Raw genomic sequence first — 27401 nt, forward strand, 5'->3', positions numbered from 1 at the left:
GTGTAGCACACCTGAATAAGAATTGGGTAAGGAGGGCAAAATGTCTATTACCTTTCATGATATTTTCCCCCTGCTATGAGAGATGGTGCTAAAAGGCACGGAGTTCACAAGTTTACTGTCTTAATCATGGTGCAGATTTCTTCTGCTTACCTGAAAAGATAAATACCTTAAAATTTCTTATTCAGTAGAGTACTGATATATTTGCCTAAACTCAGTTCCACTGAACAAGTGCATCAAAGAAGCTCCACTGAAGTAAAATGCTTAATTTAGGTATATAATGAACTATCTCAGATTGCTTTTCCTTTTGTTGTCAGTAGAAAGTGTGCATTTGCTTCCAAATCTTGTCCATGTACTTAGGAAATTCTTGTTCACATGACAGGTACAACCAATGCTAGCTCTACCAGGCAAACCCTGATTGTCTTTCAAGATTTTGAGACTGAGATGGCATGATGGTCTCACAGCAGCAACTACATAGAGGTAGCCAAATGCAAAAACTCTGGGATCAGCTCTTTACATGTCTGTGTTCAAAATAAGTCTATGTATGCATGTCTGTCTATGTACTTGAAAGCCAATATCTCATTGGCTTTTCTTACTCAGTTACTGTATACCCACAGGGCTGTATTGTGAATTCCTCTGTATGTGTCGGGGAAAGGCAACAAAGATAATGGTGAGAAACATTTCCTCCCACCCTACTAGCATCTAGGATGCCACACACTATTATAATGTTAATTAGCTCCTGCCCAGAACTGGAGAAGCATCCTCAATTTAAGCCTTTATAATAGGTAGAGATCAAAATCTACATTTTACAGCTGGAGAAGCTCCATGGGGCAGAAATTAAGTGACCTCCCCAAGGCAACACAGTAATATAACATGTTACATAGAAAGAGTACTCTGGGCACTGGGTCTCTGAGGCAATGGCTAACATTCAGGCCACCAGACTCCCACACACGCTGCAGGAAGAGGTGGGCAGAACACAGGTTCAACAGGAGACTGGAAAACAGGTGTCTATCCTGCAAGCACTGGTGGGAATGGGGCATTTGAATATGGTACTGGACAGAAAGAGGAAGATTAGTTAATAAGAGCAGCTTCAAAGGGGTTGTGGAGGTCCTCTACCAGAGCACCATGTGCTCTCTTGTGGCTTTAGCTCTCTGTATGGCAAATGTCCTACCAAATCTGCTCTTTCAAGTTAAGTGTATGGCTAATTCCCAAAGTAACATGACTCTTGCTTAGATTCTGAGGCATTTAAATTCTACCAGCATCTAAGGGCAGATGACTCACTTCTTCCGTAGTTCTGAGTGATGTCAGCTGTGTAAGTCATGCAGAATTTACCTTCCAAATGATTTCTTATTTATGCCAGTGATGGAATTAAAACAGAAAAGCTCTGCTTCCTTGGGAGAACTGAGATATCCCTTCCAAGGGCAGATGTGCTTAACACAAGTGGCTAGCATGAGCCAATCAAAAAGCACGTTAATAATAATGATTAATAATTATTATCAACAATAATAAAAATAAAATTAAAGAAAACTAAAGAGGCCACTGTTCACACTTAGTGAACACTCCTTCCTGCTTGGATGGAAAGGCATGTGAGGTTGTTCCTTTTCTATGCTTAATGTACAGATGCTTTATTCAACATACATAGTACTATGGCTTGTAATAAAATTTGTGTAGTCTGCAGCTTTTTAATATTTATATCCATTCAGAGGCATCTACTGGATGTAACTATGTACAAAAAAGGAATGGATGAGTCTTAGGGTGGAGGGAACGGAAAGAGGCAGTCAGAAGGGAATGGGAAGCAAAGGAATTCCTAGTGACCAGTAGAGGGCGGAGGTGGGGAGGGCTGCGTGGTGAATGGCCAGATTGTAAATCCCCATTGGGCAAAAGAGAAATCCTTTGCAGTACTGTTTATGCCCATCTAACAGTCTGCAGCTATTACTTTTTGAACATGTCCTGCAGGGGACCTGGTAGGTATTTGATGACTGTGTCTAGAATGCTCTCTTCTTCTTCTTCCTCTTCATCCCCACAGCCAGGAGGGATAGCCTTCTTTGGGCGCGTCAGACTCCCTTCAGCATTAGCTTCCAGTGCAGCCTGGGCCTCTGCTTCTTTTTCTTCCTTCTTCTTTATCCCATACTGCAGGAGAGAGATAATACATTGTCAGCCACCCACTGAACAGGGTGATGAGTGATAAGGTCAGTCATAAGACATTGCATCTCATAATCTGCAATATGAACATCACTGTTAATATTCTGCTTTTGCTTTTTTTACAGACACACAAATTACCAATTCTAGCAACTATCCCTTAAGTGCAGGTGGTGGATGGATGGGTCTCAAGACAAGATGGTCGTATGCTCAGATCACTGAGAAACAAGCATTGGACAGCTGTGGGCCTAGCACAGACAATACAAGCATTGTGTTAGTAAAGTTTGGGGTGGTATTGTATTGGTGTTGATCCTCCTTTCTTCTGCCAGCAAGTCTGATGCTCAAGTACATCATCCACAATGATTTTGAAACTCCATCTGCAGTATTTTATAGTGAAGGTTTATGGATGTGTAAAAACTTCAGGGAAAAACGTTTATCAACAACAAGTGAACACAATAGGACAAGCAGGCAGACTTCAGTGAAAATGACAGTTTTAGATACTCCCATGCTGGACCTGTGCTACACAACTTCATCCCTGTCCTCTTGGTATAAGTAGGACAGAAAGACCTCCTAGCAAAAATAAGTCTTCATGAAAAACTCTGTCTGTATTTGCACACTGAACTTCACACTTTGGGGAGTAAAGCTGACTCATACAGTCTGAAGATAAACATCCTTAGCCTGCGAGTAAAATAGATACCTGAAATTTGCTACTTCCATTGAGAATTAAAGACATGTCACTGAGACTTTTACAGAAACAACCACAATCTCATTTTATTTTTTATATTCAAAATACTAGATTAACAGAGAAGTAAAGAGACACCTGACTGAATCAGACTAGTGTAGTGTCTCAGCTCCCACAGTGACTAGTTTGAAGGCGTGTCCTTTCCAATTCCTAGTTTGAAGGTACGTCCATGGACCACCAACCCTCATCACTTCTCACCCTTCATACATTTCAGTAACTCTCAGGTTTTGCTGTTATTTCCACACATGTTTGCACAGAAATTTCCAATATTGTGGTGATTCAGGGTTTAAAAAAAATCAACTGCCACTTGCAAATCTACAGAAACAAGGATACCTGCAAGATGCCCTCTTCATTACTTATGGTCATTTCACTTCAACTACATTAGGGAGGTATTTGACCTTCATGAGGAAGAGGAAAGGCATTCAGATTTCCTGTATCAGCTATCAGCTTCAAAATTATTTCTCTGTAAAAGCTATTCCTTTATGTATGCCTAAATTTTAATTAAAGTGCCAAATTGAATTAAGATTGCTCTCAGTACATCAGAGCCATAAACCAACTATCATAAACCCATGCAAAGGCCAGCAAAACATTTTGCATGAATAAGCTTGAAACGAACTTTGAAAAGAAAATTAGATATGATTTCAAAAACATCAAAGAATTATGTTGGTATAAAGTATTCAGTATTTTCTGATATCAGTAGTATGTTACTGCTTAAATAGACATGAAACATATGCGAATTTCATTATTTTCTCTTTTCATTTTTTCCATTAAGAATAAACCAAATTGTTTACCAGGAAAGTAAAAAATGCATTGCTGCTGTCATAAAATTCTGATTTCAAAGGTCTTGACAGACAGTCTACAACATTCCTAAGCAAAAGCAGTATTTTTGCTTCCTTTCTCCATCATTAAGGTTTAGGACGACAGCATGCAAGGTTGAAAACAGTAACTTCAAAACCCCCTAGTTGTCTAACTCAATTCTTCTATGCCAAAATGCTCATTAAGGACATTTGTCTTATGATTTTTATACTTAGTGAATGCCAGTCACTCCAGATTTCATGGGAGACATGTTCAAGACAAATGATGTCTCCATTCACTTCTGAGGAAAAGGAAGCATTTGATCAATCTGTAGTTACAGGGTTGAACAGCACAAAGAAAGTTCAACACAGAAGCAGCAGCCACAGAAGCAGCAGCCACTGGAGGGGGAATGACAGACACTGCCAGGCTGTGTGCGTGACTGGTTGATACTCATTCTCCCTCCCAGAGTCTCTAGGTGATGCCCAGTGAAATTTACCTACAGAATTTCTTTTCCTTTAACAGTTAGAGGAGAAGAGCAGTAGTGGAGACAACACAAATCATAGTAACAGGTCCCCTGCATGCTTTCAAATTCTCCAGTTCAAACCAAGTATCAGTTCACAAGCTGATCCTCTAGCTCATGAACTGGTTGAACAAACATCCAGCCTACAGGAACCTGTGAAACAAAAATAACCACTCAAGTGCTACTGAGTGCTAGGACAGAGGGAATCTTGAAGATTATATGAAGGAATTAGCAACTGTACTTGTCAGACTGTGCTGACATGTTTCCTTAAGAAGGCTCTACTGATTGCCCTCAGAGAATTGTATCTCAGAATGCTAGACAGACCTTAGCTCTGAAAAGGTATGGAGAGTGTTACTGAACATCTGCAGAATGGGGCAATACATGACCTAGAAAGAGATTTTTTGCTGTAAAAGAGCATTAAGGGAAAGAAGATTCTGTTGTGCCTGCTAAATGGCACACGTGCCAAGTGCAGAATGAATTTTTTTTTTGGTTCCTACCCTTAGTGAAACTGCAACATGTAGAAACAAGACATTTCCCTCTAATATATTGTAGTACCAAATACAAATTTATTTTTTACTACACTATCCTTCTTTTGGACAAGATGACATTCCATCTTCACCAGTTTTTCTAAGAAAGGACCAGTTTCAAGTATTCATTGTTACCACTTAAACTTGGTAGTACTTTGTAATGCTTTAATCAAAATGTAATGCTGTGATGATTCATAAGTGAATAAAATGACATTTTCCAGATTTGAAAATGTTTCAGATGAAATAAAATGATAGAAAATAAAGTGACAATATGAGAATTTTTTTAAAAAATCATCTTAATGTCTTCATATGACGTCTTTTAGGTGAAGTCAATAAACACTTTTAAAAATTGTAACTAAAAATAACGAATCCTTTTGCTCTGGCTTTCCTGAGGGTGGGAAATACTGCATTATTTCAAAAACAATGGAAGGACAATTTTTGTTTTTTTCCAAGGTTTGACCCCATAAAATTTAGCATCACAGGCTGTGGTTTTTTTTTAATTATCTGCTTGGCCTTCACTTGTGCAATCATATATTTAATAATATAGAATTATGGATCACACCCATCAAAATACTGAAACATTTTATGTGAACCATCTTGCTGCTTCTAAAGTCACTGCTATGTTGACACATGAGGATCTTTTTCACTGGGTCATATGCTGGTGAAATAATGGTGGGCTGGAGTCTGAGAAGTAATTGCTGTGAAGATGAATACCTTTCCCATTGACAAGCTGGGCAGGATGACCCTGGGACTCCCATACTCTGGGTGGAGATTCAAAAAACCAAGAGTGATCTTGCAGCCTGTAGCATGTTGGGTTAACCTCAACATTATACCACTATTTACCATGATTTTATGCTGCTAAGATTATCATAGTTACCCACTAAGTTTATTATAGTTAATCATATAACTAGATTTGTTATTACATCTATAATATTTTATAGTCTTAATAAACTGTTAAATATCACTATGCATATACTTCGCATAGTCATAGATTCTTTTACCATCAAATATTTTCACTGCACACTTTTATCCATTTTAAGGCTTCAATGGCTAGAAAATAAGAACTGGTGCCCTTGTTACTAGACAGCTGTCCTGCAGCCCAGACATGCTGCAGCAGCTGATAGGAATGTAAAGAAGATAAACAAAGGCATATTTCAGTCCTTGGAGCAGAGAGAGGTAGCATGTTCCCTTGGGTAGCTTGACTTGCTCACAGGTCTGACTAACACAAGCTTCAGCTAACTCAGGGTATCCATGTGAAGCCTACAGCTGGCAGTGGGATGTAAGTAAATGTTGCTGTGTCTGGCTAACATAAACCCTTGCAGGTCAGGATAGCAGAAAAGTTGTAACGGAACAGCATATCCTAGAAGGACCTGTATGGCCAACACTTTTCATACTTGGTAGCAGCTCTCAACCAAGTCTCCTCCACCATGGCTGCATCTGGGTGACCGACATCTGGAGGTATGCATACAGGTACCCTGCAACACAGCTATGCACCACCCATGGTGCCAGGAATTGCTATGGCTGGATGTTTCTACCATGGACAACTGGTAACACTGCTCTTCTTTCACTCAGGAAACACTGCTTCCTCACAAGGTGCTCTGGAAGCCTGAAGCTGGTCTTCAGTCTGCATCCAAAGAAATAATACCGCAGCTAACACTGCGTTTTAGTTTCTGGGAAAAGGCTGGCATGTGAATGATACTGGTTATGTTTCCCTTTCAGAGAATTTTTCTCCTCAGTGGTTTTGTGTAGCTGCAGGTGGTACTGAATCTGTGTCTGAACAGATGTGACAAATCCATCCATCTCAGGATTTACGATTTTATTTACCAACTGAACTTTTAAAAGCTACTGAGAGGTTTCAATGCCTGTTCCTTATATTGCTGCATACACAAATTTGGCAAAACCTTGTCTCTTCTTACACAGCCCTGTCTGTTAATTTCATTTGCATTCCAACCCACAACACCCAATAAAAAAAGGAACAAATTTATCAGCCAAGACTTGAAAATATGCAAGTAGACAAGGGACTGAGAGAGTACCTTGCCCACCCTTCCACTTCAAGATTTAACTTGACCTGCACCTTTTCTTTTTGTCTTAGAGACCTCAGACTCTCTGCTCTGGAACTTAAGTACCCTTTAAAAATTAAAGTATTTCTCTTCATGTCTAACCTGATTCTTTCTGAAATGCCTTCTTAAAAGAAAAAATGTCTGGAAAACTGAAAAGACACAGCTGATGCAAAATTATTTTGTTTTTATTTGTCCTTAAAGTCTTCATTTATTATGTGTGCCAAGTTATTTTTTTCTCTTCTTTTACCAAAGAAAGCACCATCTTAATTAAGATCTTCCCATCATCACCTCATGAAACCTTCTGCCAGGACTACATCACAGAATCACAGAATCATTAAGGTTGGAAAAGACCTCCAAGATCATCTAGTCCAACTGCCCCCTACCACCCATATTACTAACTAATCAAGTATCTCATCCAACCTTTCCTTGAACACCCCCCAAGGGACAATGACTCCATGACCTCCATGGCTGAAGAGACCATTACCCACCTCTCTACAACCTTCAGGTACCTGTAGGCAGTGATAAGGTCTCCCCTCAGCCTCCTCTTCTCCAGGCTAAACAGCCACAGCTCCCTCAGCCGGTCCTCATAGGATTTGCCCTCCAGCCCCTTCACCAGCCTGGTTGCCCTTCTCTGGACTCGCTCAAGGACCTCAATGTCCTTCTTATGGTGAGGAGCCCAGAACTGGACACAGTACTCAAGGTGCAGCCTCACCAATGCCGAGTACAGGGGCACAATCGCCTCCCTAGACCTACTGGCCACACTATTTTTGATACAAGCCAAGATGCCGTTGGCCTTCTTAGATGCCTGGGCACACTGCTGGCTCATGTTCAGTCTGCAGTCAACCAACACCCCCAGGTCCTTTTCTTCCTAACAGCTCTCCAGCCAGTCTCCCCCAAGCCTGTAGCGCTGCATGGGGTTGTTATGTCCCATGTGCAGCACTCTACACTTGGCCTTGTTAAACTTCATCCCATTGGTCTCAGCCCATCAGTCCAGTTTGTTCAGATCCCTCTGAAGAGCCTCCCTACCCTCAGGCAGATCAACACTTCCTCCCAGCTTAGTGTCATCAGCAAACTTACTGAGGGAGCATTCAATCCCTTCATCAAGGTCATTGATAAAGATGTTGAACAGGACTGGACCCAGGACTGAGCCCTGGGGGATGCCACTCGTGACCGGCCTCCAGCTGGATTTGATTCTGTTCACCACCACCCTTTGGGCCCGTCCATCCAGACAGTTTCTAATCCAGCTGAGGGTCCACCTGTCTAGGTCAGTGGCAGCCAGTTGCTCAATCAGAATGCTGTGAGAAACCATGTCAAAGGCTTTACTGAAGTCCAGGTAGACCACATCCACAGCCTTCCCCTTGTCCATTAAGCGGGTCACCTTGTCACAGAAGGTGATTGCGTTAGTTTGACAGGATCTACCTGTTGTAAACACATGTTGGCTAGGCCTGATCCCCTGGCCATCACACATGTGCTGCATGATAGCTCCCAAGATGACCCTTTCCATGATCTTTCCCGGGACTGAGGTCAGGCTGACAGGCCTGTAGTTCCCCGGGTCCTCCTTCTGGCCCTTCTTATATATGGGTGTAACAACTTTGCCATGTTGAACTTCATCCTGTTGGCCTCTGTCCATCAATTCAACCTGTCCAGGTCCCTCTGGAGGGCCTTCCTACCATCTGCCAGATTGATACTGTCCCCCAACTTGGTGTCATCTGCAGACTTGCTGAGGATGCACTTTCCCTCATCCAAATCATGAATAAAGATATTAAAGAGGATGGCCCCTGCTGCTGACCCCTGGGGAACACCACTTGTGACCATATGCCAGTTGGACTTAAGTCCATTCACCACCACTCTCTGGGCCCAGCCATCCAGTCAGTTTTTAGCCCAGTGTCCTGATTTTGGCCAGGACCGGGTTAATTTCTTTCTGGCAGGTGGTGTAACGGTGTTTGGGAGTTAGGATGACAGCAGTGCTCATAACACCCTGATGTTTTCAGTTGTTGCCAAACAGTCAAGGACTTTTCAGTTGTTGCCAAACAGTCAAGGACTTTTCAGTTGTTCGTATTTCCCTGCTAACAAGAAGGTGGTGAGCGCCCAGGAAGCTGGCAGGGGACACAGCAAGCACAGGAGACCTAAAGTGGCCAAAAAGGGTATTCCATACCAATTACATCATGCTCAGCATAAAGGGGGTCTTGTGGGGGGAGGAGCACTTGGCTCCAGGATGCGCAGTTTTTGGGACAGTCCAGCTTCAGGATGGCTCTGAGCTCTATGGCCTGAGTTGTGCAGTTTGGTGAGAAACTGCACTGTGTATCGCCAGATTCATGTATTTTTTGCTACAAAAGTCCTATTATTGTTATTTCTCTCTCTGCTGTCCTAGGAAACTATCCTTAACCCAACCCACAAGGTTCACCTTTGGTTTCTTTTCCCTTTTCCCCTTCCCCACCCCACAGGAGCGAGCGGCTGAATGGTGCTTGGCTCCCAGATGGGGGCAGAGCCACGACACACAGTGAAGAGTGTACCTGTCCAAGCCATGAACTGCCAGCTTCTCCAGGAGAATACTGTGGGAGACAGTGTCAAAGGCTTTGCTGAAGTTGAGGTAGACTACATCAACAGCCTTTCCCCAGGTGAGTCACCTGGTCATAAAAGATGATGAGGTTGGTAGGACATGTAGGACTGCAACAAATTAAAAGCGATACAGTTCAACACCGACCTTTAGCTCCGCAATTGTTAGTCTGGGGTGCAGAAAAAGACTCCATGTGTATTTTGTTTATAAAAGCTTGAAGTCTTTCTACACAATTTCTTTGGCCTCTCCCTGTGAGTGACCAGGCTGCTAAGTATATCTTTGGCTTCAATTTTCAGGTGGAGATGAAGCATTTTCAGTCAGAGGCTTAGGAAAGTATAAGTCATTTTGATGAGCTGTGGCCTGTTTTTGTATTTTTACTGATGCTTACCGATCTTCCCATGGTGCTGTGTGTTTACATAGCAATGGAAAGGGCATGTTTTTCTTGCTCTATACTCATTCCCTCCCAGCCCCCGACTTTGGAATGTTGGAAAACTAAAGGGAAAACTAAAGGGAGATGACAGCACTGAAAGCAAGAGCCCTGCGTACTCTTTTCTCAGCACACAGAGCCTGCTTTGATGTGGATGGATCTGGCCCAGCAGTGTGCACTGGCTCTTTCTCCACCTCAAATTAGAGATCTCTCAATTTAATTTATTTTGTGTGTGAACTTTGGCTCTTGTTTGTTTGGTTTTGTTAGTCTGTTTGTCTTTCTGATCAGTTCATTTATCCCTAGCTTGATGTACAAGGAGTTGCTATGGAGAGGGGGAGACGATTAGTCCCCTGAAAAACTTTGTTGAAGCCTTTTAACAAATTTTAGAGGAGAACACTATCTTTGTCTCTTGATTTATCCATTTAAGCCTAAACTCTGCCATGCACTGTTAGAATTACCCACACTATGTCAGGCAGCTCAGCCATGCTGACCCTGGATAGTCTCTGTGCTTTGTAAGGAGCAACATATGAAGAATCACAGCCTGCCACATGGGCAACCATGGAACTTTCCATCTGTGGTAGACAATCAAAGGTAAGAGACAGAGTGTTGAGAGTCTTGATCCCCGCGACTCCCTAGGGAACTATATGAGTGTCTATTTGAGTGTTCTTGTCACCACATTGTGCTGCATGGCATGGCTATGCTGACTAGGACCCTGTCTTTGTGTTACAGTGAAAGAAAGCTGATTAATAATGGAAAAGAATAAGGCAAAGCCTAGAAATTGCAGTCCTAAATTACATTGTTCTATTGCGTATAAGCCAAACAGGAGCACAATTTTGGAAGGGGGCACTTAAGATGCAGAAGCAGGTCTGTGGATAGATAAATGATTTCTGCCTTCTTTTTCCTGGAACAGAACCCCCAAGCCATCTCGTTCAGGGCCATCAGAGTTTTTCAGCCAGCTTTCTTGATGAGATTACTTGTAGTCATGGCTTTTGTCCTTTGAGTCCTTTACCTCATCCAAGGCTTAATTTCCCTACAGGGTCCCTGCGGCTGCATGTGCCTTGCTCCTCCCTGCTAGCTCAGGCTTTCAGCTCTGTCAAAAATCACAGCAGTTCTTCACTCATCACGTAGCTTGGTTCAGGTCTTCCAGTATCCATCTCAGTCTTACCCCCTTTTTCTCTCAGGAGACTCCTAAGACAGGAACACAGAGGCCTGCAGATTTTAGGTTGCACGACACGATTAGATCAGATGTAGATTTCAAAGGTCTTGTTTGATCTTCATCGGTCTCCCATCAGAATATTATTCTGGTGACACTGGGGGAATCTGACTCTTCCTTCTCCCCATGGCAACACAGCTGCCTGAGAATCACACACCCAGTTTATGTTCTGATTAGTTATATTATTGCAGCACATTCCTGTGGGAATAGCCATTGCCCCCCTATCTAACAGCAGTGCTGCTGTAGATTTGAAAGTGGCTTTTCTGAGAAGATCTGATCTGTATACAGCAAGCTCTGCTACTTCAGCTTGATTGGAAATACCACCACGTCTGTCCAATGCTTGCTGTTTCTTTAAGTGAAAACCAGATCTGCCTGTAGTTTCTGGTTGTGGAGGACAACGTGAATTTGCTGTAAATTCAGGTCAAAAGAAATCTTTCCATTGGTTCAACGAAGGTGGGATGAGATGTGTATGATAAAAAGAGCAAGATAGGAAACATGTTCCACTTGATCCACCATGAATGCTGACTCCATGCTGAACCAAATTAGCCCAAATGCCTGGACTATACTAGGCTGTCACAGTCAAAATGCTTCTTTCCTATTGCTACATTCAGGTAGTGTGAACTACAAATTTCTGAACAAATTTGCTTCTCTTTGGGAAGCAAGACTCCATGAGAAAGAACAGGCATAGGTATCATGTATCATAAATCTTTCAGAATACTCGGCAGAAAACATGTTTTCTTTTTCTCTGTATTTGCAAATATGTTTGCTTCCTCTTGTGTATGCAGCATCCATATTAAAACAATGCTTTTACTGCATAACGGTCAGCCTCAATGAGAGGGAATGAGGTTGAGAGAGTTTCAGGAGTGGAAGTAATTAAATTACTGCTGAATAGCAAAGACTCCCATCTTGTAATCAGAGAAGAAATCTCCAGAGTAAGCAGAGAATATCTGACTCATGAAAAAGAGCATAGGATCAGACGCTCCAAAATATCATTTTAAGGTACCTGGAGGGTTGACTGAAATCACCACACTGACTCATGACCACAGGGCCCAAGGTAAGTACTGTACATATTGTACTCCTGAGCCTATTAGGTCCTTTAGAAAATCTCTCCCACAAAACCTAACTTGTGGCTTCAATTAGGAAAATCTGGGTCAAATCTATTCTTCAAAGCAGCTGAGACAGGATAAGAAGAAAGAAAAATTACATATTCTACACAACAATTAAAATGCTTGTAGGTTACAGTAGAAATTTAGTTTTCCTCCATGATCACCAGGATGGGGTAAAACTGCAGAAGGTTCCCATGAAAACAGGCATTTTCCAGTGATGCAGAGCAGGTGTGTTCCTAGCCAAAGTGAGATATGACTTCTTGTGTTGCCAACGTCTACATTTAGTTTTTCACATGAAGAAGTTTTCAGAATTGAATAGCAGGGATCCAGGAAATTCACAAATGGAATTGTTTGTGTAAGTTTAGAAGAATTCAAGATACAGCTATGTGGCTGATAGCATAAATAAATCCATAGGATATATCTGTGTTTGTGTGTGCACCTCACAAAATCAGATCATGGAGTATAAACTGCTCCTCCTCTTTTCTGCCTCCAGAATTTTTTTTGCTTTGCCAAATAAAATGCTTCCTTTCAGTACAAAGCTGGTAGAACTAACTCCTTGGGATCCTGCACTAATTTAGACTAGATATAGGTATTTATTTTCCATAATGTCTGTTTGCTATATGTGAAAAGGTCTTTTCTTTCTCTTTTCAAATTATTTTTATTTTTTCATTATTTCATCTTAGTTTGAAAACTCTAATCTAGTCAATGTAGGTGTGGGCTTGTGTTTCTACAGGAACCATATACCAGTGCTTCAATGGACCAGGAGTTCACTGAAGGATCAAGAGTCAGTGTGTCTTATGGTGCAAAGCATGATGAAGATGCAGATAACTGCCAAATGAAATACTGTTTTTCCTGTCCAAGGAACTCATTTGCTGCTCATGAAGCTCAGAAATTGCTAACATCCTGCATTGCTAGGTCTGTGCTTGCTGGAGTTCATCATTTCATTGCCTTATTGTGATCAATAAGGCAGTACTTTGGCAGACTGGAGCTTGGAAGCAGCTGAAATTCAGAAGCTGAACCCTAAATGGCTGATTCTCTTCAAGATCAGGTCTCAGTAAATAAACTACATGACCTCTCTGCATCTGGTTTCTTTGAAAATCTCTGGGAGGCCACTAAAACTAGATTAAAAACCACAGCAAACCACTCAAAAAAACCCCAGAACCCCAACCAAAACCAAAGAAACAACCAACTACTTTCTGAGTTTTATTTCTAACATGTGAAGTTCTTTTGTCTGTGCACATTAGCCCTTGCTATTATGAACTATAGGTTGTCCTTGGCATTTTGTAGTACACTAAAAGCTGCTCTTGAATATCTAGGAGTATATTAGCAGCAAAGTGTCAGTTAACAGAGTTCACATCACAGCAGATCAAGAAGCAACTTAGAAAGCATCCTTAAAGTGATATTGGGTGGCTGACACAGCAGAGGGTTGTGCTGCCATTCAGCAAGACTTAGACAGACTGGAGAGGTGGGTTGGGAGAAGTTTAATGAGACTTAACAAGGGCAAGTGTAGGGTCTTGCATCTAGGAAAGAGCAACCCCAGGTACCAGTATAGGTACACTGTTGGAGAGCAGTGTAGGTGAAAGGGACCTTGGGATCTTGGTGGACAGCAGGATTACCACGAGCCAGCAATGTGCCCTAGTGGCTAAGAAGGCCAATGGCATCCTGGGGTATATTAGCAGGGGTGTGGCTAGTAGGTCAAGAGAAGGTCCTTCTCCCCCTCTACTCTGCCCTGGTGACACCACACCTGGAATGTTGTTTCCAGTTCTGGGCCCCTCAGTTCAAGAAGGACATAGAACTCCTTGGAAGAGTCCAGCGCAGGGCCACTAAGATGATTAAGGGAGTGGAGCATCTTCCTTATGAGGAGAAGTTGAGGGAGCTGGGCCTGTTTAGCTTAGAGGAGACTGAGTGGTGACTTTATTAATGTTTATAAATATGTAAAGGGTGAGAGTCAGGAGGATGGAGTGATGGCCAGCAACAGGACGAGGGACAATGGGTGCCAGCTGGAGTATAGGAAGTTCCATGTGAATATAAAAAGGAACATACTCACTGTGACGGTTTCAGAGCACTGGAACAGACTGTCCAGAGAGGTTGTGGAGTCTCCTTCTCTGAAGACATTCAAAACCCACCCGGATATGTTACTGTGTGATTTAGTCTAGGTGATGCTGCTCTGGCAGGGGGGGGTTGGACTAGACTGTCTTTCAAGGTCCCTTCCAACTCCTAATCTTCTGTGATTCTATGATATTGTTGTATATAATTGATAGTATGCTCCAGCTAAATTCATGTTCCCTACTGTAGTTCAGCACTTTGAGGGACAGTTGTACTCAACTGTACTCTATTAGACAGCAGATTTGAGGGAAATTAAAAAAACCAGAATTCTGTCTAAACAAAGACAACAGATCATAAACATCGCTTAATTGTTACACAAGCAGAAAAAAACCCTCCAATATATTAAGAGAGAGCCAACCAACAGCCCCAGATATAAAAGGAGCACTCATATCACCACTGCTGAGAACCCTGTGGACTAACATGGAAGGAAAGTAGTTTCCTAGACTGACATTTAGGTATGCATGTGCAGTTTCTCCCCAGCTTTGTGTATGACCTGTATGGAAGAGAATTAATTTGTCCTTGGTAGACCAATAACTTGAGTAAGATTTACCCTTCCACAGGGGCTGCAGTGAAAGAGTCTGCTCTGAAACACAGTCACTGCTTACAGTGATGCCACACTGAAATACAAGAAGTTGCTTCCACACCATTTTCATAAGGTTATTCTGTCCTCAGTAGCCTCCCCGGATTGATGAGTTTGAGAGGAAATTTAGCTCCCTCAAAATTTTCTCTAAGAATTATTTTTTCCTTTAGTTACATATACCAATGTTTTCAATGCTGACTTTGCTGACAGCACAAGACAATGTAATTCTGCAATAGTAAGAGCTCAGGAAAGATTAGTTAGGTGATTATCTTTAGTCCTTGCTTTGAGACTATTTAATTTTTGTCATCAACTTGGGCATTCTTATGTGAGGAATAAATCCTGCTGTACTCCACTGTGGCTACGATCTAATTAGCACATCCACCCTGACTGTGCATCTGTGGAGACAAAGGCATTGCCACAAGCTCAGAGCCAAGACTCAGTAAAATCAAAGGTAGTTAATCAATTAGTTTCAAACCTTTGACATACACTTCCCCCTGAAGTACAAAAAGTACTTCTCAATCCCATTAACCAGCAACAGAGAGGAGAACTTTGACATTAAAATACTTTAAAAATGGAAAGAACACTTCTGACACCCAAAAAGAGCAAGTAAGAAAATATGAGTGTTTAATCATATGATTTAGCCTTTCACAGAGAGAAGAAAAAATTAAGGACAAGTTAGTTCTCTTGCTCTAGCCCTTTTTGATTCATCACACCAGCCTCTCTCTTGTAATTTAAGGTAGTTTTCCTGTTCCTCAAGAAGCTGTGAAAGTCACTTTTTGTAGTGAATGAAAGTTGGCAAAGGAGAATATCCAGTGCATCTTAACAATCTGACTGAATAGAATTAATGGTGTAACTGTACTAGAAGGAGCCATTTATGCTCTATAGTGTTGAAAGGTTGGGTTATTGTTACAAATTTGCAGAATTGCTGTCATCTGAGAACAGTACTGCATAATAAAGCTTGGCCATTGCAAAAGCCTGCAATCAGCTAGGGCTGGTTATCAAAACCCACATTAGCGATGAGATGCATCTTTCACATTTCATCCAGGTGGAATTAGCTGCTGACCTTTTCTCATTACTTCTGTTGACTGGCAGTGGTCAAGATATTTAGCACTGTCAGTGATATGTGAGCAGAGGCAGATCCCATGAAGCTTGCAGCGCACATCAAGCTAATAACTGTACAGATAGGTGGAGATACAAACCTTGTATAGAGTACATTTCCCCTAGGCTTGCCTTTGTTTTATGGCAATGAAACAGAGGATCTTCATCTCACATCTACAGGCTTCTATTTACTAAAGAAGAAAAGCAACTTTTAAAATGAAGACCAGTTAATATAATAATTTTCAAAGGTTCTTCAGCTCTTGATTGAGACCTGCAGTTTTACTCTCTGTACATGCAGAACCTCATAGCAATTCATATAGGAGGCAACTGCTGAAATGTTCGCCTCTTGCTGGGTGAGACAGTGAGTCAGGACAAGAGTCACAAGCCCATTTTTTGTTTTTCTGTCTCAATCTGATAGGGTCCTTTTTTCTGAAACAATAATGAATGGGATCTTTCGCAGTGGCACGTTGGCTTTTTGCTGTGTTTATTTCAAAAAGCAACAGCTCTAAATAATCACGGGATACGTAATACCAAGCCATGCTCATGTTATCCTCTTCAAGCTAGGCAAATGGAGGCTGGCTCTCTTTTTCATATTGTCTGGTCACTTTGGCATCATTAATGAGACTTCTGGTACATCTTGTAAAGGGGCAGGTAGCGTTGGAAGAAAACACCTCAGTAAGTGAGACTACATGTGCACGTATGTGACCATGCGCATCAAAATGATGCTCAGCATACCATGCTGTTTCAGGACCTCAACCACAATTTAGTACCTTCTCACAATTTTCTTTTCATAAAATATCTCTGCATGCCTAGTAGAGCCATGAACCAGTAGGAATGTTATCACTTCAGAAATTTACATCTCTTTAGGCTATTAATGACAGTTATTCTTCAAATATAAAAGAGTAATTAAAAAGATCAACTAAGTATAATTCACTCAAACACACAAGGGTTTTTTGGATCAGCAGGGATTTGTATTTTTTTTTTTTTTTTGGCCAAGGCCTCAGCACATTATCCAATTTGCTGCTGAACCCTGGACTCTTTCCATGTAATAGCTTCTGATGAGAAGCAGGAAGAAAACCCCTTTCATGTCTCAGTGTTTGCTGCCTCAAAAGAAATTCTGTGTTAGTGGAAGTGTCTCTTACTAATAGCAGAGTACTTCCAAAATTACTAACATGCAAGGACACACAGAATAAGATACCAAAACGCAGTGAGGAAAACAGAAACTCTAATACTGGCACAAGGAATATTGCTGCCTCTGAGAATAATTAGAAAGGACGGACTCTCTGTTAGCAAAACAACAATGCCAGCAACCAACACACGCCAACCTAGATCCAGGGCAGGACAGCAAAAAGGACTAGTAAAAATTGTGTCTGAAATGTCTGAGTTGCAGGACTAAAAGGACGTGTTGTGTTATGCCCATCAATGGGCAGCTTCTGGCTCCATGTCAGTAGGTCAAGCAGGTGTATTACCCTGTGATCAACTTTCAGATCTTGCTTAGGAAGTGTATTTGATTTCTGGCTCTTGAAGCTTTTAACTTCATATACTTTGAGAGAGGAAATCCCCCATCTACAGGATTTCTGACAAAGGGGGTTGTAGAGTGTAGGAGGACAGGAAGTTTACTGGTTGGCAAAAAAATTCTGTACATATTTTTAAGCTGGGCAGAAGCTTCTAGTTCCTGAATTCTTTTCATGACAGTCAGAAACATGGTGTGCATTTTCTTGCTGATAGAAAACTTCCCTCTTGTTCAGACATTCTGGACACCCTTATTGCTAACACGTTTCCTGTTCCTTTCCCTAAGTAGCAAGTTCCTTAGCCCTAGCTCCTGTTCTTGTTTGACTTGGTTCTATCCCAGAAGACCAGGCACTCCCACAGGTGTATCAGAAGAAAAAAGTGCAAGCCTTAGAGTCACACAGTCTCAGTTTGCCTCAAGACAAAACACCTCACCAACAGCACGACCGTAGCTGGGTCTAAAAGTGCCCACTTACTCTCTATATTATCCATTCATATTCCATCACATGCCTCTTTCCCAGCACAGCAGAGCAAGCCTGAGGACACTGAGTTATTATCCAGTAATGCTATGTTGAAATATTACTTGCTTGGCTGTTCAGGTTAGTGTTTGGAAAATGACTTCTGGGACACTAATTTCATCAGCTTTTATCAGACCAGCTGTGGGTCTCCCAAGAAAAGAAGGTTCCAGCTTGTGCTGGAAGAGGGACAGGAACACTACAGATAGGAAACTGCTTTGTTTCAAATAATTTATTTAGAAGACATTAACAAGACTTTTCCTACTTTGCCCTGTGGCTTTTCCTGTTGGGCTATCATCTGGAAAGTTTATTCAAAACAAAAAGCAAAAGGTCCAGGCACTAGAGCAAGTCCCCTCTACAACATGCTTTAAAAACACAGGGCATTTCTACAGCACAAATATCAGATAAAGCTTGGGAAGCCACACTGTATTGGGTTTACACGGGCAGGTGCAGGGGTCTGCGGGGTGGCCTCTTTGAGAAGAAGCTAGGGGCTACTCTGTGCTGGGCACAGCCACTTCCAGCTCCAAAGAGGGGTGCTGACTGCAAACTGGTAGTTGGTTTAAGGCCGTGATTAAGAGGAATCTGATCTGAACTGATTACTTTGCAAGTCAATTATTTAGTAAGATGTTCTCCCATTTGGGGTACTCCTCCCCACAAAGACTTGCAATGAATCTGGTAATAGTAGAAGGGGCTTCCCATGAGCACCTTTCTCAGTTTTATAGCTACAAGTTAAGTACCTGTTCTGAGTTTTTCTAGTTACTGAGGAGAGACATACACTGTGGAGAGCAATATATCCTGTCCTAATGCAGGCACCTAGGACATCATCCTGTGAGGTATGCATTTCTTCCAATTGAGTAATGAGGAAGAATTGACCACCAGCTCAGGTAGACACAATAAAGAGTTTTATAGCTAAAGCTTGATAAGGCAAACCCACTTCATGAACCTGGTTATTCCTAAAATGAGAGTAAAACATTCCTAGGGCTCCCTCCTCAGTTGCATTCATTTGCCTCTCACTCAGAACTCTGTAGGTGCCCACTGTGAAGTTCTTTAATTTTAAAAAAATAGATACTTAATCACTCATTCTCATTCTGACTGATTGGCTAAAATTAGAATGCAGCAAGGTTCCTCTCTCTCTTTCTCTCTCAACCTCCTTTCCCTTAGTCATAATCAATTCATTCTGCAGAAATGGAAGCAGCCTGGGAATGTATTTGGTTCTGCTAATGAAAGCTGGCAATAGGTGTGAGAGTCACCATAGTATATCCTAACCAGTTCCAGTGTATATTATGTCACAAACATCATTTCACAGGTAACAGCTTGCACAAAGAAAGAAAGAAGAAAAAAAAAAAGGAAAGAGTCTTTTGAAATGAAGGCCAAGTTACCTTCATTTAATGCTGATTGAATATACTTCTTGGCTTACTCTTACATGGATTAAATTTAGATGTAATTTCAGGATAGTCTTCCCGTAGTTCTTATTTCCTTAAAACAAGACTTTTTGTTGCATGCCAGGTCTTACTCTTATGTGGGGCCTATCCCTTTGAGGAACCACAGATCAGCTTCACAAGGTTTTGTTCTTGATCTCTTCGGAAGAATGAAGACAGGTCTGCCCTGACTAGTATGGAAGACCTTCTACAGGGTTAATGGCTTCCTAGTCAGGATGACAATATTTGCTACCTGCCCCTCAATTGGGAGCTCATGCACAAAATTATAAATTCATCTGGAGAATATGCAGCAGGAATAGATGAGCTCTCAAGATGTTAAGCCTGGTGCCCCACCTTGCTAACTATCCCTGTTTCCCTTGTTGACCTGAGGGCCTTTTTCAGCGATTCCACTAACCTGGAGAGTTTCTGCAGGGAGAAGTTCAGGGAACGCACACCGTGAGCTACAGTGCAGTATGGCCATCTCCCTGTAGCTGTTTTCTCTGGGTACTGGTCTGCCACCACTACTTTCCTGCAATCCAAGACCCTACCAGACCGATTCCATGAAGGGAGTTAGTGGGTCTTAAGCTTTGAAAGATTACGGGTTATTTTAATCTCATCAGCTAGTCAGAGTTCTGGTGAATGCTTTCTGTTTCTAGGGAGAATGAAGATACTGTTACAAGGATGAGTTTTCATCTCGTATCACTTTATGACAGCCTGAAGAAATGATGCCTGTAGTTGTCTGTTAGGATAATCTGTGAAATCAAACACGGTATTTGTCTTGCAGCAGATATGGGGAAATGGTAGGTAAGGGGAAAAGACTGGAAGAGAAAGGAATCTTGGGCAGATTGTGTGGAAGTCTGTAGTTGGTGGACTCAAGTGCTGAAGGATACAGCACAATGCTGTGTAAATATGTCATCCTCATAGAATTTTTCTGATATGTAGCATTTAGAAAATTATGGTGCCTTTCTTTGTCCTCTAGACAATACGTTCAGCTTTTCACAGCCCTATCCCAGTGTCACAAATTCTTCCCAGCCTTGGCATAGCTGGCACAGTTTCCCAGCAACAGCTTCCTTCACTGCAGAAGATTAAAATCCTAACACAGTCTTCAACAGGACTTTGAGCAGAATAGTTGTCTTGTGCTTTAAACAATGGACCCTGTTTGGGCTTTTACCTTTCTGTCTTCTAGAATAACACAAGGATCAGACATATCACCTACAGTCAGGAGGAATCAGGATGAATTTTGAAGTAGAAAATATGGATTTCTGTAAAAGCCACTTCTGTACCAAACAGAAGTGGAACTGTTTTTGTCTTGTTGTGTTTGTTCCTAAAAGAACTTTTTGGGCAAAACTGGTAATGGTGATGAAAAATGCTAGGAAGTTTCATACCAGACTAAGAGTGTGCCATGCTTAGTATGAGCTGGGACTAAGTGGGGAGGAGAAGAGAGGAGAAGAGAGGAGAGGGGAAAGACATAGTCACCAGTGCTAACAGATCAGACTTGCTCACTTTGTTTTCTGTAGTAGAGCCAAATCACGGCCTGGGTTTATAAGGAAAAGAGAAAAAAAAAAAAAAAAGCCACAGAACATAATTAGTAGCAGGAATGCAATGGTACAGCAGAACTGTAAGGCTGTGTTATATCAAGGGTCCATTCAGCTGGCCAGAATTTGCTGCTTTTAGAAAAATTTTAAGAACTAGGGTAATATTAAGTGATCTTGCCTCCGGCACCTTCTATTTTCGCTCATCAGCAGCTTTAGGGATATCATTAAACCAAACTAGCATTTGAGCTATCATATTTAGCTCCTCTCCATGAATGGATGTAATGTTTCTTTCTTTTTTAATCATGTTATATTTTTGTATTTCCAATTCTGTTGGAAGACTTCAGACGATGCATAAAAATGGACATAGAGAACTGCAAGACACCTGAAACTGTGTCAAGGTTTTAATGTCTGTAAAATCCTACATCCCTCCTCCTTCTCTGATGACTTATATAAGATGATTTGCCAAATCCCACCCTGATTTGACATCTCTGTGACCACTTGTTGAGATGGATGCAAGTGTTGTACATTCTTCTGAGCTTCCATGTTGCAGCATCACACCTTGGATGCTCTTTTCAGTTAAAGCAAGATACTGAACTACCACCACAAGATTAAATTCCAGAGATCACAGAAGACAGAGTGAGTGTTGTATGTGGAAGCAACCATTTTTTCGTCTGAAGGAACACTTGCTCATTAAAAAATTTATTATTTAACCAAAAGTAGCAGTTAGATGGTCTGCAAATTGTTAATTATATACACTTAAAGACTAACACATACAGCTAACTATACAGCCACATGGGAATCAAAGCTCTACCTTTATTCAGACTCAGAAAAGACATTTGAGTCCAGAAGAACATGGCTGCTAACCAGCTTCTCTTTTTCAAATTCATAATGCAGAATTGAGACAGCATACCCTTCGAGGGACACTTTCTGTGAACCATCTCCCCATTAAGCGTGCTTTTCATTTTCAAAACATCTTTAAAAATATCAAGTGAATCTTCTACTTTTGGAATCTCTTATTTGGCTTCTGTGTCTCTTGTCCAGGCTAACTGAAATGTGCTATGAATGCTTTTGCACCTTGTCCATGGCATGACTACTGGTAATTTGCAATTCATAAACAAAAGGCTCAGAAACATGTCAGTTCTTGTTATCTTTGGAAGTGTATAATCAGAGAATAAAAAAAAAAAAAGATCTTGACACTTGATGAAATGCATACCAGACAAACATAATATATATAAATATATCCTATATTTTACATGCTGGTCTTTATGATTGACTTAAACATTGTCATAATGATGTTTACTGAACTTGTTATACTGGTCTGAAGATACAGATCAGAGCTGACTTTCTAATTTTCCTTTCTGTGAATGTATGAGATGTACTTATTTCTAATTGCCATGCTTATCCCTTTCTGAGTTAACCACATCCATGACCTTTACCAATTTAGATTCTATATGTCCTAGAGGCACTGCAGCTATATTTTATTTGTTACTTTGTGTCCTCTGATCATAATAAAAACTTAATTTCTTAATGTAAGATTGTCTTTTCAACTATGATTTCAAGCTAACTTAATACTCCTAAAAAGATCAATCTATCCCAATTAATATTAATGAAAGTCTCAGTGATTTCTCTGAGCAGGGGATAAGGCTTGGGACTGTCTTATTTCTTCTCCTCATCTCTATTAAATTGAATAAATTTTACAAACATTATTCTGCTAATCACTTCAGAGCATTTGCACAAGGGAGTCTGTTTTGCTTAGTCTGCCAGGGTCTAAAGTACAAAAATACATTGGTTTTCACCACACGAATAATGTTTCAAAGAGATTTCTTCTTGCAGTACTTGAAGTCAGTAGGATTACCTTCTTATGCTGAAAAGCCATACAGTTAAGATATAGGAATTCAAGAGACATAGCTTTTTTTTTTCAGCTTTGCCACTAAATTGCTGTGTCATCTGGATGATATTAATTAACTCTTTTTGCTTCCTTGTTTTTTGTGTTTTCTCTGCTGTCCTGAGCATTATGACCAGCTATTTAGACCTTATCTTGCATCACAGAAGTCAAGATAGTTTTGCTATTGGCTTTAATAAAAACTCAAAGGGCATGTTACTTCTACTATTGAAGAAAGTCTCCATGCATCATTTTTTCCTCCCTCACTGAAAGTGTTCTTTATTAAAGAAAAGAAATACAAAGAAAGGAGTGAATTTATGACTAAAGTAGTCTGCAAAGAAGGGAGGGGTGGGGGGAAGTAGAGGTGGTTTAAGATCTGGAGAAGGAAAGCAGCTTGTGAGGAACCGCCAGAACCCCACTCCCCATTCCCTGCCCCTCCCTGCGCCATGTTGTGGGAGGAAGATGGGAGTAAAATCATGAATGAAGTTAAGTCTGCTAAGAAGGGAGGGGTGGGGGAAGGTGCTTTAAGACCTGGCCACACTTCTCATTACCCTACTCTGGTTCACTGAGTGGGTAGCTGTAGTAGTAATAAATTAGTTTTCTTTCTTTTATTCTGTGTTGAGTCTGTTTGGCCCATGACACTAATTGGAGAGTGATCCCTCTGTCCTTATGTTGAGTCCTAAGTCTCCCGATGTATATTTTATCCCTTTTTCAGCTGAAAAGGGGAGTGACAGAGCAGCTTGGTGGGCATTTGGACTCTAGCCAGGGCCAAACCACCACAGGCTCCAAGGCTATCAAGGACTTTTTCTACAATGTGAGCATGCACCTGATAACATTTCTTCATCAGTTTGAAATAGGTAATCATGTTTTCCTGGTTAAAGATGACCTTCTATCTCCTTTAGCCCATTATCAATTTTAAACTTTCTGAAGTCCCCCTTCGGAAGTATCAAATAGTTGTTATCTGTAGCTTTCCAAATATATTCAGGCCACGATCAGTTCCATCTAAGAATCATCCACCCTTAAGTACTGAGTTTGATTCCTACTTATCTTTCAAGATGAGGTCTAATATAGGATTCCCTTGTGAAAGCAACATCTCTCAAGATAAGAAAAATATTTCCAAGGATGTTTTTAGTACTAGCAGAGGGAGCTATGCAACTTACTTCATATCAGTTGAAGTCTCCTATAATAAAGTATAATATTTTCTATACTTTCTAGCTAAGTATTTTAGATCCTTTAAGAGCTGGGTGTGCAGTTACGTGTTGCCGCATAGCTAGCCATAGCAGACACCAATTTACAGCCTGTTTTGTACATGAAGCATGAAAATATCACTGCAGAAGTATTTGGGCTCATTTGCCTCAGAAAACATGGGCAGCTCACCATGTCGCAGGAAGGGTGGGGTGGTGCCAGAGAAGGGCTCACCAGGGTTTAACCACCTGCTCTTCACTTGCTATCAGAGAACACCTCTGTTCCTAGACAGTCTAGACTACAGACACAGCAAGTTGGTGACATGTTGTCCAAGCTGCTTCCTTGCACCAGAGGGGTGTGGACAGGGGACAAGCAGGTGGAAATACTCTGGCTTATCAGTTTGGCAGAGCACTGTTTTTACCTTAGCTCATTAGCACTACTACTGTTTCTATGCAGAGCACAAAGGAGAACCAGGAACTGCTCTACGAGTCTGCAGAGACATGAAAACAGCTTGTGTTCCTAAATTTACATGGAACAAAAGAGACTATGGTTATCATGCCCTTGGTCTGAAGTAAAACCATAGGATATGTTATGTCTTAGGATTCTAAGGCTGAGAGGTATCACCACAGTCTCTGCTTTGTTTAGCTCTGCCAATGGCACTCCACTCCTGCAGCTGCCAGAAACCAGCAATACGTGTCAGACACAAGCCTGCTGTCCAGAAAGGTGCTGGGCATTAGGAACGACCAGCAGCTGAACAAATGGCCTCAGCACCAGGTGAGAGAGATCTACTACTGTTTGCACACACATGTAAGTTCCTTTTTCATGGAGAGAATGCCTTTAATCTTGGCTAGACTTCTGTATTTTGCTCCTTTAAATTGCATGTTAATGACAAAAGTTAAGCAAAATTTAATTTATGATTTAAAGAGTCAAATGACAGAGACAATACTGTCAACTCCATTTCACATATAGTGAATGTTTCTAATCATGTAAGAAAATATTACATATAATACCAGGTTCTGACATTTTGTTAACAGATGACATTTAGTGATACTGTTTAAAGAAAGAAAAAGCTTCTACAAGGCTGTGTGGAAAGCAGTCACGCAACAGAAAGGACCATGGATCAGATAAACCATAAACAATGACCCTATGCACACATGCACAGACAAAGCAAGTTTAGCTATCTTCACAGAAAGCACTGCAAAGTTGACTTCCTTACAGAATGTGCAATATCCATGGCAAATAACCCTGCATTTTTTTTCCTGAAGAATAGCTTCAGAACAGAGAACCACAGCACACAAGCTCTTGCAGAAGGAAAAGAAAGGGAAAAATCAGCCTTTACTGGAAAAGAAAAAAATGTTGTGATTAGCATAACAATATCATTGTTCCTGTACTAATCTGTAAATTTTTATTTAAATAAGTTAAATACTGTAGGACATCTCTCTGCAGTTTAATATATCTAAATAAAATAGTCAGTTACTTTAATTTGTAGCTAATATTTTGATTGTTTTTTTAAGGGGAAAAAATGCATGCATGCATGCATTATCTTGTTTAAGCTTATAATTAGCAGCCTACTTTGAATTAATTGCTTTTTGGGTTGCTTTTTTCTCTTGCTGTGGAGGTGGGAGGCAGGATGTGGTGTGGAATCCAAATTCAGTAAGGCTAATAGACTCATAGACAAAAGAAGCTTATACCTGGTTTTGCTATGCTCTGTGATGGTCTTCAAAGTGGGATGGCTCCTTAAATGAACATTGTAGTATGAGTGACAAGGAGCATGACAAATTTAAGTTCTGCTGTCATCATTAGGGTAGCAAAATCATTAACAACACTTCTGTACTGCAGGGCATTTTTCTCTTGGCTGTGGTAAAGGAAACTGGCTGAGTAAAATATCCAGAGAAGGACCTGAAGGATGAAGGAAACCAAAACCAGTCTGTGACCTAGGCCCTCCATGTACATAGCCCTCACCACAACCCCTCTCTGCACCTGCTTTTCCTTTCACCTTGAAACATCTGTCTGGCAGTGTCCTCAGGACAGGTATAACCCTAAATTCATGCTGCCCTTCCCATGTAGGAGGTTGAAGATCAAATAAACCATCTGACAGCCCTAACTGAGATAACTGCTGGAAGCAGAAGCCAGACTCCTTCTAAAGACTGAGATCCTCTTCTCCAGGCTATACTGGGGTTGAATTTATCCCTATTCTTGTATGTTACTTCACTTTTTACCCTGTCACAAAAGCACCACCATAATTTCTGTTTTAGAAAGCATGAGGCTGTTTGCTGAGGTGATACTTAGTGTATTTTGCAGATTATAAAGCCATGGCAAGTCTTTAATTGCCAAGCACTACCCATAAATACAAATTAGATTCTTGCCTTTGAATTCTACCAGGAACCATAAGAAGTTTTAGCCACTATGATGAGGAATATATTGCATGTAAGACTGAATGCTTTTGCAGGAGGGGAGTTGCATGATCACTAGAACGTCCATAGATTACCCATTGTAACCAGACTTCTGAAGACAGTGTTGTGTTTTATTAATCAAAATCTTGATAAATCAGTACAATGTAACCTTTCATTGGCTCTGCTTATAAATTAGTCTGTTTCCACAGGCATCCCAGTCTGCACCTTAGAGCTTGATTTTTCATTCATATTGTGAAGTTGTTCAGTGTGACATTGAGTACAGTAAAGCCAGAGAGACCTGGCATCTCCTAGCATGCACTCCCAGGTGATTTAATAACTCCTTCACTTAGCCAACACTTCAGAGCTTTCAGGTTTGATTTTAATTACAAGAGCTGTGGAAATTTTAGTAGCTTTTAAGCAATTGCCTTATTACAATCATGAAGCTCTGATTAAGAAAGACCAGGGAAATAGGACTGTGGAATTCTGTTGCATGACAGCAGCACTAGGAAGAGTTCATACCAAACTCTTTCAAAGCTGTGCTTGCCTAGTGTTTAAGCTTTGAACCTTTTATTTTGGTCTTCTTTGACAGAATTGCATACAAACTTACAGGTCTACAACAGTGCTAGGATTACAATGTTGTTTTCTCCCTCAACACTGAGCAAGTGCCAAGAAATTCTCCTAAAAAAACAGAGTTGCCTTTTATGTTAAAAGCTTGCATGGTGTATATGTGAGATATGGGAATGGATTTCATATGCTGTTTGGTGCAATCAGGACAGAAAAAGCACCTTTGGTGGTCTCTCTACACCTGAGTTTCCCCTAGCCTCAGTAAAACAGTAACTGGTTCCTTGACTCTATTTCACATCAGACTTGGGATAAATTTGTGAATTTTTACTTTCAAGTGTTGAGCCAAAAATTCAGATTGCTTTCTAAACTACTTCAGACCACTACAGGAAAACAGTCCATATCAGTCAAATAAATAATTTCACTAAGCCTGAAGTATACTTTTTTTTTTAATTTCTGGACATCCTTACTAAAAGCAAGTGCCATAGCCAAATTTTCATGGAGCTACAGTGGTTGTGCCGATACTCTTACTCTGC

General features: G+C 41.0%; 1 protein-coding gene across 1 annotated transcript in view; it reads right to left on the bottom strand.

The window, feature by feature from the left end:
* Positions 1 to 1929: 1929 nt before the first annotated feature.
* CPLX1 (complexin 1) overlaps positions 1930 to 27401 on the bottom strand; it is a gene marked incomplete at both ends in the record, with an annotated part of 110519 nt that continues 85047 nt past the window's right edge. The window contains one exon of the mRNA XM_084278623.1: positions 1930 to 2127. Within this exon, the coding sequence (XP_084134749.1) occupies positions 1930 to 2127 (198 nt within the window). The remainder of the gene's footprint in view (positions 2128 to 27401) is intronic.

The sequence above is a fragment of the Gallinula chloropus genome (assembly GCF_964237585.1).
Source record: "Gallinula chloropus genome assembly, chromosome: Z".
In the NCBI taxonomy this organism is placed as follows: domain Eukaryota; kingdom Metazoa; phylum Chordata; class Aves; order Gruiformes; family Rallidae; genus Gallinula; species Gallinula chloropus.